At 48.0% G+C, this 16,760-nt stretch overlaps 2 protein-coding genes across 2 annotated transcripts in view; both read left to right on the top strand.

Moving 5' to 3' along the window:
• Positions 1-16,760, top strand: part of LOC142859071 (epoxide hydrolase 1-like) — a 56,862-nt gene that overhangs the window by 9,635 nt on the left and 30,467 nt on the right. The window lies entirely within an intron of this gene.
• The window catches only part of LOC142859072 (epoxide hydrolase 1), a 31,061-nt gene that overhangs the window by 9,685 nt on the left and 4,616 nt on the right, over positions 1-16,760 (top strand). Inside the window, exons 2-5 of the mRNA XM_075989334.1 lie at positions 8,049-8,236; positions 10,493-10,673; positions 15,241-15,468; positions 16,386-16,515. Coding sequence (XP_075845449.1) covers positions 8,054-8,236; positions 10,493-10,673; positions 15,241-15,468; positions 16,386-16,515 — 722 coding nt within the window. The 5' untranslated portion in view covers positions 8,049-8,053. The remainder of the gene's footprint in view (positions 1-8,048; positions 8,237-10,492; positions 10,674-15,240; positions 15,469-16,385; positions 16,516-16,760) is intronic.

The following is a 16,760-nucleotide window of genomic DNA, read 5'->3' as shown; positions in this document are numbered from 1 at the left end:
TTGTGTGTGCAATGCGGGCAGATGCCAGGGCACCAGGAACTAGAGTTCCAGGTGGATGTGAGCACTGGGAATGGAATCCCCATCATCTGAAAGAGTAGCTGATGCTTCTAACCGCTGAGCCATTCCCCTCCCGTCCTCCCCAACAATGTTGTAACAAATGTATGAGCTGCCTTCTGTTGTTTAAATGCATCTTCTCCAGTACAAGATGGTGCACACCTTTAACCCCAGCACTAGGGAAGCACAGGCAGCTGGATCTCTGTGAATTTGACCAGCCTGGTCTATAAAGCAAGTTCCAGGACAGCCAGGACTGTGTTTCACAGAAAAACCCTGTCTTGAAAAACCAAAACCAAAAAAACAAAAAACCCACAAAAAACACATCTTCTTTACTAGGCAACTCATCATTTCGTGGGGTGAATACCATGGCTGCAAGAAAGAAAATACAATTTCCTTTGGCTTTTGTAGCACTAGGCACCAAACATATCTCCATGTGCCAGGAACTTCTGCCCAGAGCCACACCCCAAGCCCTGCCTTCTTTTAGAAAGGCTTCTTCTCCAACTCTGAGCGGGTGTTTTTCCTCATTGGAACATTGGATTACAAAACAAATAAAAAGACTACTGGGAGGAAGAAACCTTTGGTACAGATAAATTAGCCCCCAGTTTCAGGTGCTAGCGTGGTGGAAAGGACTTGGGACCTGCGCTTTTGTTTTGTTCCCTCTTCTTTCCCGATATCCCCTAAACCCTGGGGGTTTTGTTGTTGTTGTTTGGTTGGGTTTTTTTTTTTTTTTGGTTTTTCAAGACAGAGTTTTTTGTTTTTTTTTTTAATTAGGAAATATATGTTTTTCTAAAACATAAAAATCCTTACTTAGTTGTAGTCTTGCTGTTTATAGCTTATTCTATCAAATTTCAGCTTTGAATTGTTCATGTTAAAATGATATTTTTAAATATTTTTGAGGTATATATTTTTCTCCGCTCCCCTCCCTTCTTCTCCCCTTCCCTTCTACTCTCTCCCATGATCCCCATGCTCCCAATTTACTCAGCAGATATTATCTTTTTCTACTTCCCATGTAGATTAAATCCATATATGTCTCTCTTAGGGTCCTCTTTGTTGTCTAGGTTCTCTGAGATTGTGATATGTAGGCTGGTTTTTCTTTGCTTTATGTCTAAAAGCCACTTATGAGTGGGTACATATTATATTTGTCTTTTTGGGTCTGGGTTACCTCATTCAATATGATGTTTTCAAGATCCATCCATTTGTCTGCAAATTTCAAGATGTCATTATTTTTTTCTCTGTGTAGTACTCCATTGTGTAAATGTACCACATTTTCCTTATCCATTCTTCAGAAGAGGGGCATTTAGGTTGTTTTCAAAACAGAGTTTCTCTCTGTAGCTTTGGTGCCTGTCCTGGAACTAGCTTTTGTAGACCAGGCTGACCTCGAGGACTCACTGAGATCTGCCTGCCTCTGCCTCCCGAGTGCTGGGATTAAAGGTGTGCGCCACCACCGCTGGGCTAACCCTGGTATTTTAAGAGGTTAGAATGTTCTCTACTGCAGCAGAAAGGAACCACACAGAAGACATCACTGTAGCTCTTTGCTACAATGTAGAAGCTCAGCAGACAGCAGTGGGAGCCTTGATGGTGAGAACAGAACTTCTCCAAGCTAATAGCAAAAGCAGGCACCCCATGGACATGACTTACAGAACATGGGTGGTCTCAGGCCTCCATGAGCTGGGTTGGGCTTAATCCTGCAGCACAGCTTTGGTGATGGCGCATGCGCAGGACAGTGGGCGCCTCAGGACACGGGGGTCTCCCCTATGTACCCTCTCACCTTCAGCCTGGTTCTGTGCACCTAGGCTGCTGTAGAGCACTTGGATATGAGGGTCCCACACAGTGGATTAGGGAAAATGAAAGAGCGCCCACTTTGGTGGAGCACCTGCTCAGAGCCCTTCAGTCTTCACCAGCAGCCTGATAGGTTGATGATCCCCACACTCTAGATGACAAAGGGTTTCACAATTTCTCCAGAGCCCCACAGCTGCTGAATGATAGAGCTGCAAACGGAACCACCTAACGAAGAAAACACTAGAAAGCCCCTTATTGTACCTCCAGGATTCTCCTGTCCCTAACGCCAATGTATGAAAGCTGCTGTTTGGGGTGTCATGGCACAGAAGCCCTGGAGGAAAGCCAGGCAGCATCCTCACTGTATAACCAAGTGTGCTAACATGCATCCCTGACCACAGGCATTGCATGGTCCCTGACATTTAGGGACAATGAAAGGACACATCTTCCCAGAGGACTCAAGGTTAGGTCTACCCTCTGAGTCACGCTCTTCCAGAAATTGGATCATCTGAGCCTGACCTCTTGTAGAAGGTCCATGAAAAGGTCAGTGGCTTATCACAGTGAGGTGCCCATAACCACCCAGGCTCATCATGGCGTCTCCCTACAGTGGCCTCCACCACGGAGAATCGCAGCAGTGTTCCTACCCTTCTAGACTACATACATGCCTGTACTCTTCATCCCGTGGACTTCAGGATTCATCAGTGCTTGAAGCCCCTTGTCCAGTCTCCAAAAGAAGCAGGAGCCACGTCTACCCTGCTCTAGATGGTGGGCATCCCAAGTGCTCAGTCTCAGGGGAAGAGGGGTATGCGGGCAAAGATACCCATCAACACTGTGGGCACCATCTATGATTGGTCAGACTCCAGGCTCTACCCATTCCAGGATCTACTACCCACTGTCTAGCAGAAGATATTGCTTATTATCCCTTCTGTTGGGGGAGAAATGACTCACTGTCCAGGAGACCCCATGGAGGCCGCAGTATCTGGGAGCACGAGTATCAGTGTTCTGAGGTCCCAGGGTTGGTTTGAAAGCTTCAGACTGTCAACGTGTCCTGGGGAAGAGAGCCAGGGAGGGGACGTGCAGCATTCTCTGTGGCAGGAATGCAGTCTTTGGCCATGAATTGGGGCCCTCACAAGCATGTAGCTAGGCACTGCCCTTCTCCAATTCTTATCTTAGATAAGTGTTGGAGGACTTTTGTGTTTCTTTGTTTTTAGAAAAGGTCCGTGAATAGTGGGTTCACCTGTGAATGCAGCAAATCCAGCCTGCAGAAGGGCAATGCAAGCTACTTGAGGCTAGTCAGAGGCTCTGGTCTGTGTGTGCTATTATTACCTGCTATTAAGTAACAAGTAGTGTTAGTCAGGGGTGAACTGAGACAATGCAGCTGGTCCTGCTTTGTAGTCCGAGGCCCAGGGGCTCCAAAGCCCTGGAGCAAAGCATACTACTGTTTTATAAGATTGTCTTAGGGTTTCTATTGCTGTAAAGAGACACCAAGACCACAGCAACTCTTATAAAGGAAAACATTTAACTGGGTCTGGATTACAGTTCAGAGGTTTAGTCCATTGTCATCATGGTAGGAAGCATGGTGGCGCGAGGGAGACACGGTGCTGGAGACAGAACTGAGAGTCCTACATCTTGATCGGTTAGCAACAGGAAGTGGTCTGAGACACTGGGCGTGGCTTGAGCACACACGAGCCCTCAGAGCCCACCCTCATAGTGACACACTTCCTCCAACAGGACCACAACTACTCCAACAAAGCCACACCTCCTAATAGTCCCACTGTCTATGGGGACCATTTTCTTTCAAACCACCACAATAATAGATAATACTAATACTCTTGTCACCTGGATTCTAATGTAAGGGACAGAGCCTTTAAATTGCTCTTTAGATCTGTTGATTTACACACACACACACACACACACACACACACACACGCACGCACCACTCTATTCTTGAGCTTTTTGAAGGACAGTACTTTCCAAGACACTCCACCACATGAATGCCTTAAGCCAAAAGCAGTTCTGAAACCTGTAACATCCCACACATTCCTGTACCTCCTTGCCCATTATAAAGCAGAGCTTATAATGAGACCCAACAGGAAGTTGACAATAGCTAATAACTCAATTACACGTCGACAGCACTGTACTGTGGGACATCCCAGCACCACGGCAGCCAAGTGAAATGGAGTCACTGAAACCATCTCTGTGATAACTGTAGGTGCTCCTATGCAGCTAAAGAACACCTAGTGTATACGTCATGGATACACCTAGTGTATACGTCATGGATACGTTGGACAAAACAGTGGGTGACATCACCACTTACAGCCTCAGCTTTGGGGTTTTGTTTGTTTGGGGTCTTGGGGGAGGGAGGGGATGTGAAGGGGTGGAAGCACAGCTCACCAGAGTCAGTTCTTCCCTCCACCACGTGGATCCCCAAGGTCAAGCCAAGGCCACCAGGGTTAGCAGCGAGTACCTTTATTCCACGGCGCCATCTTGCCAGCCCAGCACTCAGTTTTAAACTAAGAATTATTTCTCAAATTTCTATTTACATTCTCAGGCTTCTGTCACCCATGGGTAAACAAAGCCCTGCATAAGGGGTGACAATCTGGGGCAAGACCATCATGAGTCATCGGAATGCCCTTTTACCTGGATTCTGTTCTCTGGGACTCCGGGTCTCTGTCACTGTGGTTCTGTTTGCTGTCTGAAGTCCAGAGTCATAACCGCCCTGCACACACAGCGGATCAGCTGAGTCATTGGGGCTGCGCATGTGTGAAAAGGCAGGGTAGGTAGGGACTCACATTCAGCCCCCCTCACCTGTCCCCCGGCTCTGGGTGCTGTGACCAAGAAGGGTTAAGGCACTTGCACTGAGCCCTGGGGAAGAGCAGAGAATGCTGGGATAATTCCACCCAGAAAAGGAAAAGGCAGGCACTTCTGTCCCCAAGGAAAGCAAATAAGGAGTCTTTGTCCTTTTACTGTTGCCTGTCAGGTGGGGGGACTGATTGTCAAGTTCTCTGGGCAGGACGGCCCTCTTTCCTGCTGACTCTTGCAGTTCTCCTGATGACATCATGCAAAATTGGTCTTCTCTCAGTAGTTCTGGGGCAACAGGTGACAGCATTCTGTCTTCTCAAAGAAGAGGACTTTCTGATAAGGGCAGAGTCTCTGGAAATGGAAAAAAAAAAAGACCATGCAAAGTCCCTGTCTGGCTTCAGAGGGACTCCACTTCAGCTGTCTCTAACCTGTTTAATTTAAGCAGTTCTCACCACCTGACTGACTGGGGATCTGAGGACAGGGGCTGAGGGAGCCTCAGGCTGAGAGACAAGAGCCTTGGTCTGGAGCTGGAATGAGGGAGTGCATACCAATAGAGAGAGATTCACACAAACACATGCACAGGGAAAGAGAAATACATGCATGAACACAGACACAGAGAGAGGTGCACAAATACACACACACACACACACAGAGCGTGAATGAGTGAGAAAGAGAGACCGAGATACATGCACATAGAAATTCACACACACACGCAGCATCCTCTCATTAGGATGGGCCAAGCTTGCTCTCCGGCACCCAGGCTCTCAGGAAACATTCTCACAGAGACTTGGAGCCACACAGACCCTTCCAGTCCAAAGAGGGGGACAAGTGCAAGTAGGAGTCTGTATTTACAGCGCACGGCTCCCACGGATGGCTGTCCTGGGATCTCAGCATTTCGACAATTTCGGCTGAGATCTCTGGCAGCATCTGATGTGGGGTGATGAGGTCTCTGTTCAGGAAGGGATGGCCGTGGTACTAGTTCCGGGGATGGGTGGGTATAAGGGAAGAAACAGCGGTGACTCTGATACTGAAGGCGGCACTGGGGAAATCAGTAAGGTCACTGCCAGACAGAAGCAGTTTCCATATGAGATTCTGTCCACATCAAGAAACAGGTGCCCCTACATCAGCCACTTCTGTGGAAGGCTCTTGACTGGCCCTTTGTATGGCCTGGTATCCCTGGAAATGGCATCGGGTAGCCCAGTTCTCAGCTTAAAAGGGCAACTTTCACCAGGTTTATACCTGGGGCCTCAACACTGATTGAGACCTGACCGTTTGAAATTAGCGGGTGGTGTGCGCACAGGTGTTTTTCTAAAGGGGTTTCCTGCCTTAGGCTGCTGCCCCTCCTCCATCGCTCCAGACCGGTCCTGACTATAGTGTGCCCAGGGAAACCTCCTCTGCCCTTTCTCCAAGGATAAGTTCATGTTCGTGCCAGGCAAGGCACTGCACTCGGAAGATGGAAGCTGAGATGCCAGGCCACAATGCTGGGCTGGGACCTTTCTGTATTGGTTTGCAGATACAAGTTCTTCTTCCTCCTGAGAGAAAAGACAAAAGGCTCAGACTCATGGGCGTGCCAGTACAGCTTGGATTTTCTGAAATGTAATAATGTGTGCCCACAGAAACCGGAGACGTGGTTACTGAGGGCCCAGGATGCCCTGGGGACGAAAGAAGCGACAGGTTCGGGGTGTAAGCTTTCTCTTTGTTGGGATGACAACAGCTGACATCAGCTGTGCAGTTGCTCGCCCATGCCCATGAGTACACTGCAGACGTGTCCGTCCTATTTCATTAAAGCTAGTAATAACACACTGAGATGACACGCATAGCCAAAGGCAGGCTTCCTAGCATTGTCCCGCACCAGCTGTGTGCAGTGTCCCAGGACTCTGTCCTGTCACTTTCCCTTGTGCCCCATGAAGAACCCTCCTCCCAGGACCACACATGGGACAGAAGCCCCTCTTTTCACACATCAGGGTGTAGAGAGTTTCTGAATGACCTCAGGAGCAGAAGGCCCCTCGGAAGGCCCAGGCCTCCATATGCAGCCTCCCCAGCCTCCACCCAGCACTGTGCTGAAGCCACCATATATGTGTCCCAGGGATGTGGGCGGTTCCCATTGCTTACTGGAGTTATGAGTGAGTTTGTCTCTCTAACATTTTACATAATTTAATATTATATTTCTTCAGCACTGTTGGCCTAAATTAGAAAATTACTGACCAGACATGATGAGGCATACCTGTAATCCTGGGTTCTAGGAAGCCTGAGAGAAGAAGATGGCTGGGGTTCATGGCCAGCCTAGTACTATAGCCAAACTCCGTCTCAAAAATCATTAAAACCAAACAAGAACCAGTGTTTCTCCAAATGTTACTATTAATTTAGGAATAGCAAAAAACAAGGCAATGAGAATACACAGGTAAGGACTGTAGAGATGGCTCAGCTGTTAAGACTAGGCTCACAACCAAAAGTATAAGAGAATACACAGGTCATAGTAAATTATGCCCATATTAGAAAAGATTGAAACAAAGGGAGTTTTTTAAAGGCAAAAGTGAGAACTGGCAGTGTAGCTCACCAGTGATAGGGAGAGCCCTTGCCTGCTATACTCAAGACCAGGGATTATAATAATAATAACAATAACAGACAAAACTAAAACAAAGTTGCACGACATCAAATACATTGAAACAGTAGCCTTGGCCACTGTTACTGATAAAGAAAGTGACTTCATAATGAGGTGGAAGACATTGGCTACACTGTTGTCCTTGCAGAAGTGTTTCTGTCTGGGACTGTGGCGCCCACTGTGCAAGCTTAGGTTATGACAGAGTCCTTATCCACAGCTACTGTCAGTCACGTAGAAGAATTATTTTCTCATAAGTGTTTTTTTTGTGGGGATGACACAATAAACCCCATTTTCATCCTGGCACCCTTCACTTCTCTCACAGAGCAAACATGAATAAGACCGGGAGTGGGTCACATGTGACCTATTTCCTGGTTGTAACAAAATACTTGCTAAGCAACTTATGGGTGGAAGACTTAGTTTGGGCTGTGCTTGAGGATAGAGTCAATCACAGCAGGCAGACATGGTGGCAGGAGCAGGTCGCTGGTCACACTGTGCCAAGTCAGGGAGCAGAGAGAGCTGGGTGCTGGTGCTTAGCTCGCTTTCTCCCTCTGTTCAGCCTGGGGCTCTTGACCTGGAATGGCACCAACCAAATCCAGGGTGGGTCTTCCCGCCTCAGTCCATCTTTCCCGGAAGCACTCTCACAGGCATGCCCGGCGGTTTTCTCCTAGCTTTGGGACAAGCTGACAGTCAAGGTTATCATCACTTTGGGGGATGCTCTGGGAAGAGCCTTTTTGGTAGCTAGTCTCTGCAAAGCTAGACGTGAGGTTCTGGCTGGGTCGCTGCTCTTGCTGATGGATCCCATTCGATCTTACAGGAGTCATGTGGCTGGAACTCCTCCTGGCCTCGGTGCTGGGCCTTGTCATCTACTGGTTTGTCTCCCGGGACAAGGAGGAACCTTTACCACTCGGAGATGGCTGGTGGGGCCCAGGGTCAAAGCCCTCAGCCAAAGAAGATGAGAGCATCCGACCTTTCAAGGTGGAAACATCAGACGAGGAGATCAAGGTGAGACACCCTTTCCCAGCCTGGGTAGGAACCAAAGGGGCAGACTGGCTGTGGTTTCCTTAGAACAGAGTGGGGACTTGGTTGAAGATGGAACTTAAGAAATGGGCCATCTTGAGGTTTTGTCTGTCCATGCTAGCCCCTGAGGGCAGATGCATTTTGCTCCTAAATGGTATTTCCTACTTACTAACCCCATCTCTAGCTACTTTTCCTCTCCCACACAAGACCCAGGAGGGCTCCCCAATGTCACTGTATTCATCAGAGACCAAAGGAAGTTTCCATCCTCCTTCCCTCATGCCCACTGGTCCAGAGTTTAAGGGAGAAAGTGAGCAGATGCCCGGGATAGATATGGAAGTCACAAGTACAGAGGGAAGTAGTGTTCAGGAAATATAGTCATGTGGAAACCACAGGTCAGCCTTGGGTAGGCGGCCCCTACTGTGCCTACTATGTTGACCACTTCTGGGCCCATCATATCATTACACCAAGCCTGTCCATTGTCACTTGTAAACAGAGATTGTTCTTTCATTTCCCAGCTGCCCAGACCTGAATAATCACACAGAAACTGTATTAGTTACAACATTGTTTGGCCAATGACTCGGGCATATTTCTAGCTAGCTCTTACATCTTGAATTAACCCATTTCTATTAAACTGTGTATTGCCACAAGGCTGTGGCTTACCAGAAAGTTTCCAGGTCCTTCTCCTTTGGCAGCTACGTAGTATCTCCTTGACTTCACCTACTTTATATATATATATATATTTCTGTTGGATTTTCTGCCTGGTTTTGCTATGCTACATCATTGGCCAAAACAGCTTTATTCATTAACCAGTGGCAAGAAAACCTAGTCACAGCATACAGAGGGGAATCCACATCAATCACTTGTTGCACCAGCTCTCAGAGGTGGGCCCTGAGAATGGTCCAGCAGTGGGTCACGGGTGATGGAATCTAAGTCTAAGGATCCTGGCCTTTTCACGTAGAGTTGGAGTCAGAAAGGAGGGGCCAGTGGGTGGAGGGAGGAGCCAGACTCAAGTGGGGTCCCAAGGAGGCACACCTTACAAAGCGCATCCTTTGCTTCCTTGTGTGGTCCTTACGCAGCTACTGTGACAGGTGCCCCACCGGGTGCCTGGAGAACAGAGACCCCTCCCTCACACAGCTCAGCATTTAGCATCCATCCGCGAAAATGGAGTATCCAAAGATAGAGTGACCCACACATCCATAGAGATTAATGTCATCGGCTCTAGCGAAAGGTCACAAAAGGTCCCAGGAGGAAGGGATTGAGACCGGGAACTGAACTGAAGCCAAGAGCAAGAGGCTGAGGTTCCTATGTGGGGCACGCTGGGCCCTTGCTTCTGAGGGTAGAAGCTGAGCTCTTAGGATCCTCCTGAATGGAGCCAAGACGGGGAAGGAGTCTAGGTTTCCAAGCCTGTTTGGGGGAGGCCGAGGGACATGAAAACTGCTGGGAATAATGACACCTGAGCCACTTCATGGGGGACCAGGCACGTCCCTCCGCTGGGATGCTGAACTTTGAACTGAATCTGCTGTATTTGGATCCTATGTCCTTTTTATCTGAGTTAGGGTTATTTGATACTGTGCAGCAAGGACTGGAATACCATGGCTCAAGGCCAGGTGTAGCATACCACTTATATTTTAACTGGCGAGTAAACTTCGGTGTCTTTAAAGGAGCATGGGAAAAAAAAAGAAAAGTAATAATTAAAGTCATGCAATGATTGTCTGGCGTTTGAGCTGCAGTCCTGTGTGTAAGTTTGACTAGAGTGTGACTTCGCTGCTCATGCGGGGACCATCTGTGGCCACGGCCTCACTGCTCATGCGGGGACCATCTGTGACTGGTTCTTAACTTCAGGGAAAGAGTAGAGAGCTTGCATCTTGCCTAAACACTTGATATGTGACTCCCTGCAAAGTATTCCAGTTCCAGACCTATACATGGCTTGGTGTGTTAAGAGTGAGTATTGTTGACACACCTAAGGAATGAGAAGATGCCTGGAAGGGAGCTGGAAAGGAGAACGGATCATGTGTGGCCTGAGCAGTCTTCCAGTCTCTCCCTGCACCTCCCATCCCACCAATAGAGAAAGGGAATTTGAAGTCCACAGGGAGAACCCATAAGCCTCTCAGGGATCCAGTGACTCCCATGGGCCCTGTGTGGCCCCTCCACAGTATTCATCTGTGGCCGCGGGGTTCACTCTGAGTTGTGGACACAGCTCTCTCCTGCCTCTGCCCACCCACCCTGACTTCTTCACTGCAGGACTTACACCACAGGATCGATAGGTTCCGGGCATCCCCACCTTTGGAGGGCAGTCGCTTCCACTATGGCTTCAACTCCAACTACCTGAAGAAAGTGGTGTCCTACTGGAGGAACGAGTTTGACTGGAGGAAGCAGGTGGAGATCCTCAACCAGTACCCTCACTTCAAGACCAAGATTGAAGGTGAGTTTGCAGAAGCCCAGCCGGGCCTAGGGGTGTGTGAGTCACAGGGGAAGCCTTCCTGTGTGAGATGAGTGACCCAACATCAACCATACTGCAGTACCCCAGGATGCAGGAAGATCAGTGACCCCCAAGTCAATCATGCTGCCGTACCCTGGAATCCAGTGGAAGGTCACAAAGATGTGTGGTTCACCATCTTGCCAGGATGTGCAAATAATGCCAAGAATCAACAAACCATCAGTGTGTAGCACTAGACTTGATGGCAGATCAATGATTTTGCAAGCAGAGACCTGTAAAGTCCAGTTAGGAATCTAGAGGTCCTTGTGCGGTATCGGTAAAGGAAGCCTTGGGTCTGAGCATGGCCTGAATCAGCTTAGCCCCTGCTGGAGTTTTGGGCTAGGCAATCCATTGGGGTGCTCAACAGTCAGCCCTGTGATAAACTGTCCTGTCCAACTATAGCCCTCAACCTCATGACCAAGTCCCTCCTCACACTGTCCCTAAGATTAGCCTTGAAATAAAGAGTTAGCACAAAGTTAACTCTTTATTTCCAGGAAGGCTGACCCCAGGGTCATTTTATCTGAATTAATATACCCTTAATAGAAAGCAAAAATTTGCCAACACCTGATTAAGCAGGGAATCTTTAGTAAAATTAAACCATGCTGTTAAGTTTTTAAGCCATTTATTTTTATTGTGGTAAAATGCATGTAACATAAAATTCGCTGACCTTGGTGATCTTGAAGTTCACAGTTCAGTAGCTCCATGGCAAGAAGTGTGTTGTCCCATGGCATGAAGATGATTCATTGTTAGGCAGGCTGTTTCCAGAAGCTTTCCACCATCCCAAGCTGACACCTTTGGCTGTTGTGAATAATGCTCACCTCCTGAAGACCCTGCTTATGGCCAGGCACAGTGCTGCATGCCTGTAATCCCAGCGCTTTAGAGGTACAGGCAGGAGGAAAAGTGTTCTAGGTCAAAGTAGGCCATCCACATAAGACCCTGTTTCAAACCACAAAAGAAAGCAAAGAGACTCTTCAGCTGTTTGGGCTGTCACCTAGAAATGGCAGTACTGAATCAGATAGAAACTCTATACTCAATTTTTTGAGAAATCACTATCAGCAACAGGACATTTTATGTGCCCTCCAGAGTGCAGAGGTGTTCCAGTTTCTCCATTTCTCCATATCCTCCCCCAAGGCTTGTTAATTCCTGGAATTTGTGACACTAGCCATGCTACAGGGTATAGATTGATATTGTGTGTGTATGTATATATATACATATATATAAGGATATATATACAATAATTGTCATTTTGTTTGTTTGTGGTGATGCAGACTTATTATTCACTGTGATTAATGGTATCAAGCATCTTTTCTTTGCATATTAGTCATTTTTAGATCTTTGGAGAAATTTGTGTTCAAATCCTTTGTCCATTGTTTTAGGATGCTGTTTCACTGTATGGTCCAGGCTGGTCTGAATTTGGGAGCATAAATAAATGACTCTCCTGCCTCAGCCTCCCAAATATCTGGGACTATAGGTGGAGTCTGGAGTTACTCTGTGGTCAAGTTTCACTCTTCACGTGTGCTGCTAGGCTGTTCTCTGTTGTAAGAAGGCCGCTTGTTGGTTTCTGGCCACTTAGCCCCGAAATAATCACACAGAAACTGTATTAATTAAATCACTGCTTGGCCCATTAGCTTTAGCTTCTTAATGGCTAACTCTTACATATTAATTTAACCCATTTCTATTAATCTGTGTATCACCACATGGCTGTGACTTACCGGCTAAATTTCTGGCGCCATGTCTCCGGCAGGGCTACACAGCTTCTCTTTGACTCCACCTCCTTCCTCCCAGTATTCAGTTTAGTCTTCCCCACCTAGCTCTGTTCTACCCTATCAGGCCATGCCAATTTTCTTTATTAATTAGCTAATCATATCCAAAGCATACAGAGGGGAATCCCACATCAGTTCTCCAGAACCTGGCATCTCCAGCCATGACTTTGCCAAGAGCATCCAAGCCACTCTCCCAAAGCCATCTGTTCAGACTGACGTACCAGTCCACACAGGCTGTCATTTAAAGCCAATGGCACTGCTTCTTGAGCTCAGACATGGATCTCTCTGCCGTCTCAACTTTTCTGTGTCCATGCAGCTGATATGAACTGGGTATTTCTCTATCTCAGGTATTGTACTCAGCCTGGGATGGGCACTTAGACAGGACAGGGTTCGAGTCTTCCTGTCTTATGGATCAACCTGGGTCAGAGATAGCAGTTTCAAAGGGAAAAAAATTCTGCAGTGTGACGCCATGGGCAGATAAACCTTAGGGAGAATATTTATTATATTGTCCGGGGTGACAGGTGTCTTTCACAAAAGGGTGCATTCTTCACGATTCCACCTAAGTGAGGTATCTGAAACAGAAACTGACAGAGGCGGACTAACTGGGCTGCGGAGATGCTAAGACTGCGTAGACTGTTGTGGAAAGACAGATGAATAAATTCCAGGTCCCACCCTGCCTTTTACAGCCATGGTGACTGGGGCTGCAGGGGAGGGGTATGGCTCAATGGCCGGCCATTTGCCTAGAACACACAGTGCCTGGGATCAAGACCCCGCAGTACAAGGTGGATGGCTAAAGTCTTTAAAGAACAATTTTGAGAACTTCCCAGTCTAGTGCTGGGACTGGAGAGCCGGGCTCAGCAGCTAAGAGCACTTCCCACTCTTGCAGAGAATTAGGGTCCCCAGGTCCCAGGACATCAAGTGCCCTCTTTTGACCTCATCAAGCACCAGGCATTCGTGTGGTATAGAGACATACGTTCAGACAAAACACTCCTAGCCTTGCAATAGGATAGGTCTTTAAAAAGTTTAGTTTTATAATTGGGAAATTATAATTAATAAGAAATGCTTCAGCCAATACATGTAGAAAATGTATATATTTTAAATCTGTTCATAATAGAAAAATTAAATACATTTATCACAAAGAATAAAACTAAAGTACTTAGCTGTCCCACTCCTAGATGATTGCACTGTATAATTTTGGAGCTTATCCCTGAGAACTTCAAATCTCCGCATACAGAGTTATATAAAGTCCTTGGCCCCCGAGGGTCTAGTCCATGGTTTTTCTCCTTTACTATAATGTGAAGTCAATATGCCTTCTGTAGAAACCACAATTTGGTCCTTTTTCCGGGCTGGTGACAGTCTGTCTAGGCATAACTCTCACACGGCCCATTACCACAGAGGAAACAAGCTATTCTGCAGGGAACCGAGGAGGCTGAGCTTTCGTGTTTGACAAGTTAGATACATTAAATGTGTGTGTGTGTGTGTGTGTGTGTGTGCATCTATGTGTGTGCGTGTGTGTGTGAGTATGCATGTATGTTCGTCTGTGTGTGTTTGTGTACATGTGCATGCATCTCTGTGTGTATATGTGTGTGAGTGCGCTCACACTGAACACAAGGCCTCGTGTATACTAGGCACGTGATCTGCCACTGATGAAGGCATTTTTGGTTTTTTTTTTTTTTTTTTTTTTTTTGGTTTTTCAAGACAGGGTTTCTCTGTGGCTTTGGAGCCTGTCCTGGAACTAGCTCTGTAGACCAGGCTGGTCTCGAACTCACAGAGATCCGCCTGCCTCTGCCTCCCGAATGCTGGGATTAAAGGCGTGCGCCACCATCGATGAAGGCATTTTTGACTTCCAAAATTTTCAGCATCTGGCAGGTTCTTGAGAATATAAGCTACATAATGGCTGTTGCACTCATGAGCAAGTAGGTCAGGCTAGTTGATAACCCCAACATGGCATTCCCCTAGATGAGAAGCTATTGGTGGTTGGTGGGGAAGTCATTTTTCTTCGGGATTGTAGCTGATGGCAGGTTGTCCATGCACATGCAGACAGCTCTAATTGGACTCAGTGAGTTAGAAAAGAAGACAAGAATATGAGAGGAGAGTCCTGGGGAGTGGGTACTATCACGAATCATTTACATATAGACATGCATCTATAATATATGAAATTGTTGAAGAGTAAAAATTTCCATTTTTAAAAGAAATTTAAAATACATATAACCCCATGTATGTGAATATACTACGCATAAGGCTGTCTGCGAAACTGGGCTACACCATGGCCAGGACATGGTCATTTAATTCCATGGCTATGAGCTCTTCTGTACATTACGTGAGCACACGGACGACAGTCACTTCTCACGACTGTACTGCAGAGCTCTGTCGAATGCAACCCGCTGTCGCTGGGTATACGGCCCTCTCCCGCCCTTCTGTGTTCTCGGTGAACAAGTGTTTATGGAGCCTGCTGTAAGCCAGGCTCTGTCCTGGGCTGTGGAATCCTGGAAGTGTATTCCAGACCACCTCTGCCCTCCAGAGAGCACACTCTAATGTGACTGGGAGGTCAGCGAGGACATGTACATAGCCAGAGCTCACTGTAAGCTCACAGTGAGACTTGTTATTACTGTTATCAGAACCTTAGGGACACCAAGGACACAGTGTTTACTCTCTCCAGGAATGGCACACAGGGAAACAAGACCCCCAGGACCTCAGCCTCCACTGCAGCAGGCCCTTCCGTCCCTCACCCCGACTGTGCTCTTCCCCAGGGCTGGACATCCACTTCATCCATGTGAAGCCTCCCCAGCTGCCCTCAGGCCGCACCCCAAAGCCCTTGCTGATGGTGCACGGCTGGCCCGGCTCCTTCTATGAGTTCTACAAGATCATCCCGCTGCTGACCGACCCCAAGGCCCACGGCCTGAGTGACGAGCACGTGTTTGAAGTCATCTGCCCCTCCATTCCTGGCTATGGCTTCTCAGAGGCATCTAGCAAGAAAGGTACAGGGTGCTGGAGGGTGGCACATGCCAGACTGGTCTGTTCCTACCAGTACCTGCTAGGGGCAGCACCTCCCCGAAACCTTGTGCTGTGTAGCTCACAGACTTCGGTGCCTGCAGTGCCCCAAGGGTGGCAGAACCAGGCACACTGCCCTGTGGTCTGCATCTTCCTCAGGGCACCAAGGCTCTTTCCTTCTGATCTCCTCTGAACCTCTTTGTGCTCAGCTGGGGAAAGAAAGGTCTGGAGAATTTCACAGGCACCTGCGCACTAGCCATGACTTCCTGAGTAATACTCACCGTACTGGTCAGTTGTGTGCTGTTTGCGCTCACGGTGAAGCTGGCTCTGGAAGCAAAGATGCTGACACCCCTAGCCTGACCCCCTCTTTCAGACTCAAGCATGTTTATCTCAAAGTGTCCTTCAGGGCACCCAGTCCTGGGCCCCCTGACTCTAATGGGAAGAAAGAAAACCAGCAAGCAGCACAGAGTGTTAAGAGCGTTGCATCCTGGAGGGCGGCTAGAAGGCAGAGTTTGGGTGCTGCTGTGTTTGTCCCATCTCATAAAAGTGCCCATAGTGGGAAGCTCGTCCATGGAGAGAAAACTCTCCATGGGGATTCTAGCTGATGCCTCAACTTCCCTCTTGATTTCTGCGGCATGTCGGGAAGGTCTCCTTATTGCTTGCTTCCTTGGGCAGGCGCCTCCGCTCATCTTTACAGTCTGTTGGAAACTTCTGATTTGATGATTGTTATTTGTCAGCTGCCACTATTGCTGCTGTACCTTAAAACTCATTCAAAGCCCAAAGTCCAGCTATCGCCAACGATACCCCAGGCTGTGCAGAACACCCTGTCTGTCCCCAAAGTCCAGCTATTTCAGATGATTCCCCAGGCTGTGCAATACACCCTGTCTGTTCCCTTTTCACTCAGGCTTCAATTCGGTGGCCACCGCCAGGATCTTCTACAAGCTGATGTTGCGGCTGGGCTTCCAGAAATTCTACATTCAAGGCGGGGACTGGGGGTCCCTCATCTGCACCAACATGGCCCAGATGGTTCCCAAGTGAGTTGATGTAACAATCAGGCATGGTACAGTCTCTCCAGGATCTCTGTGTGGGTGGAATCCACACAGGACACGGGCTGTTGACCCGAGGACCCCACTAGCAGTGTCCGAGACATTGGAGCACCCCTTAGCCAGATCCCCACAGGCCCAGATGTTGTGGGCCTGGGGCTGAGGAAACAAATCTTCCCTCATCGGGTGAGAGAGGGCATGTTGACCCCATCCTCTCCTTGGGGTAACTGTGGTGG

The sequence above is a fragment of the Microtus pennsylvanicus genome, chromosome 10 (assembly GCF_037038515.1).
Source record: "Microtus pennsylvanicus isolate mMicPen1 chromosome 10, mMicPen1.hap1, whole genome shotgun sequence".
NCBI classification, from domain to species: domain Eukaryota; kingdom Metazoa; phylum Chordata; class Mammalia; order Rodentia; family Cricetidae; genus Microtus; species Microtus pennsylvanicus.
Note: the sequence above shows the minus strand (reverse complement) of the source record. Positions and strands in the feature narration are given on the sequence as shown.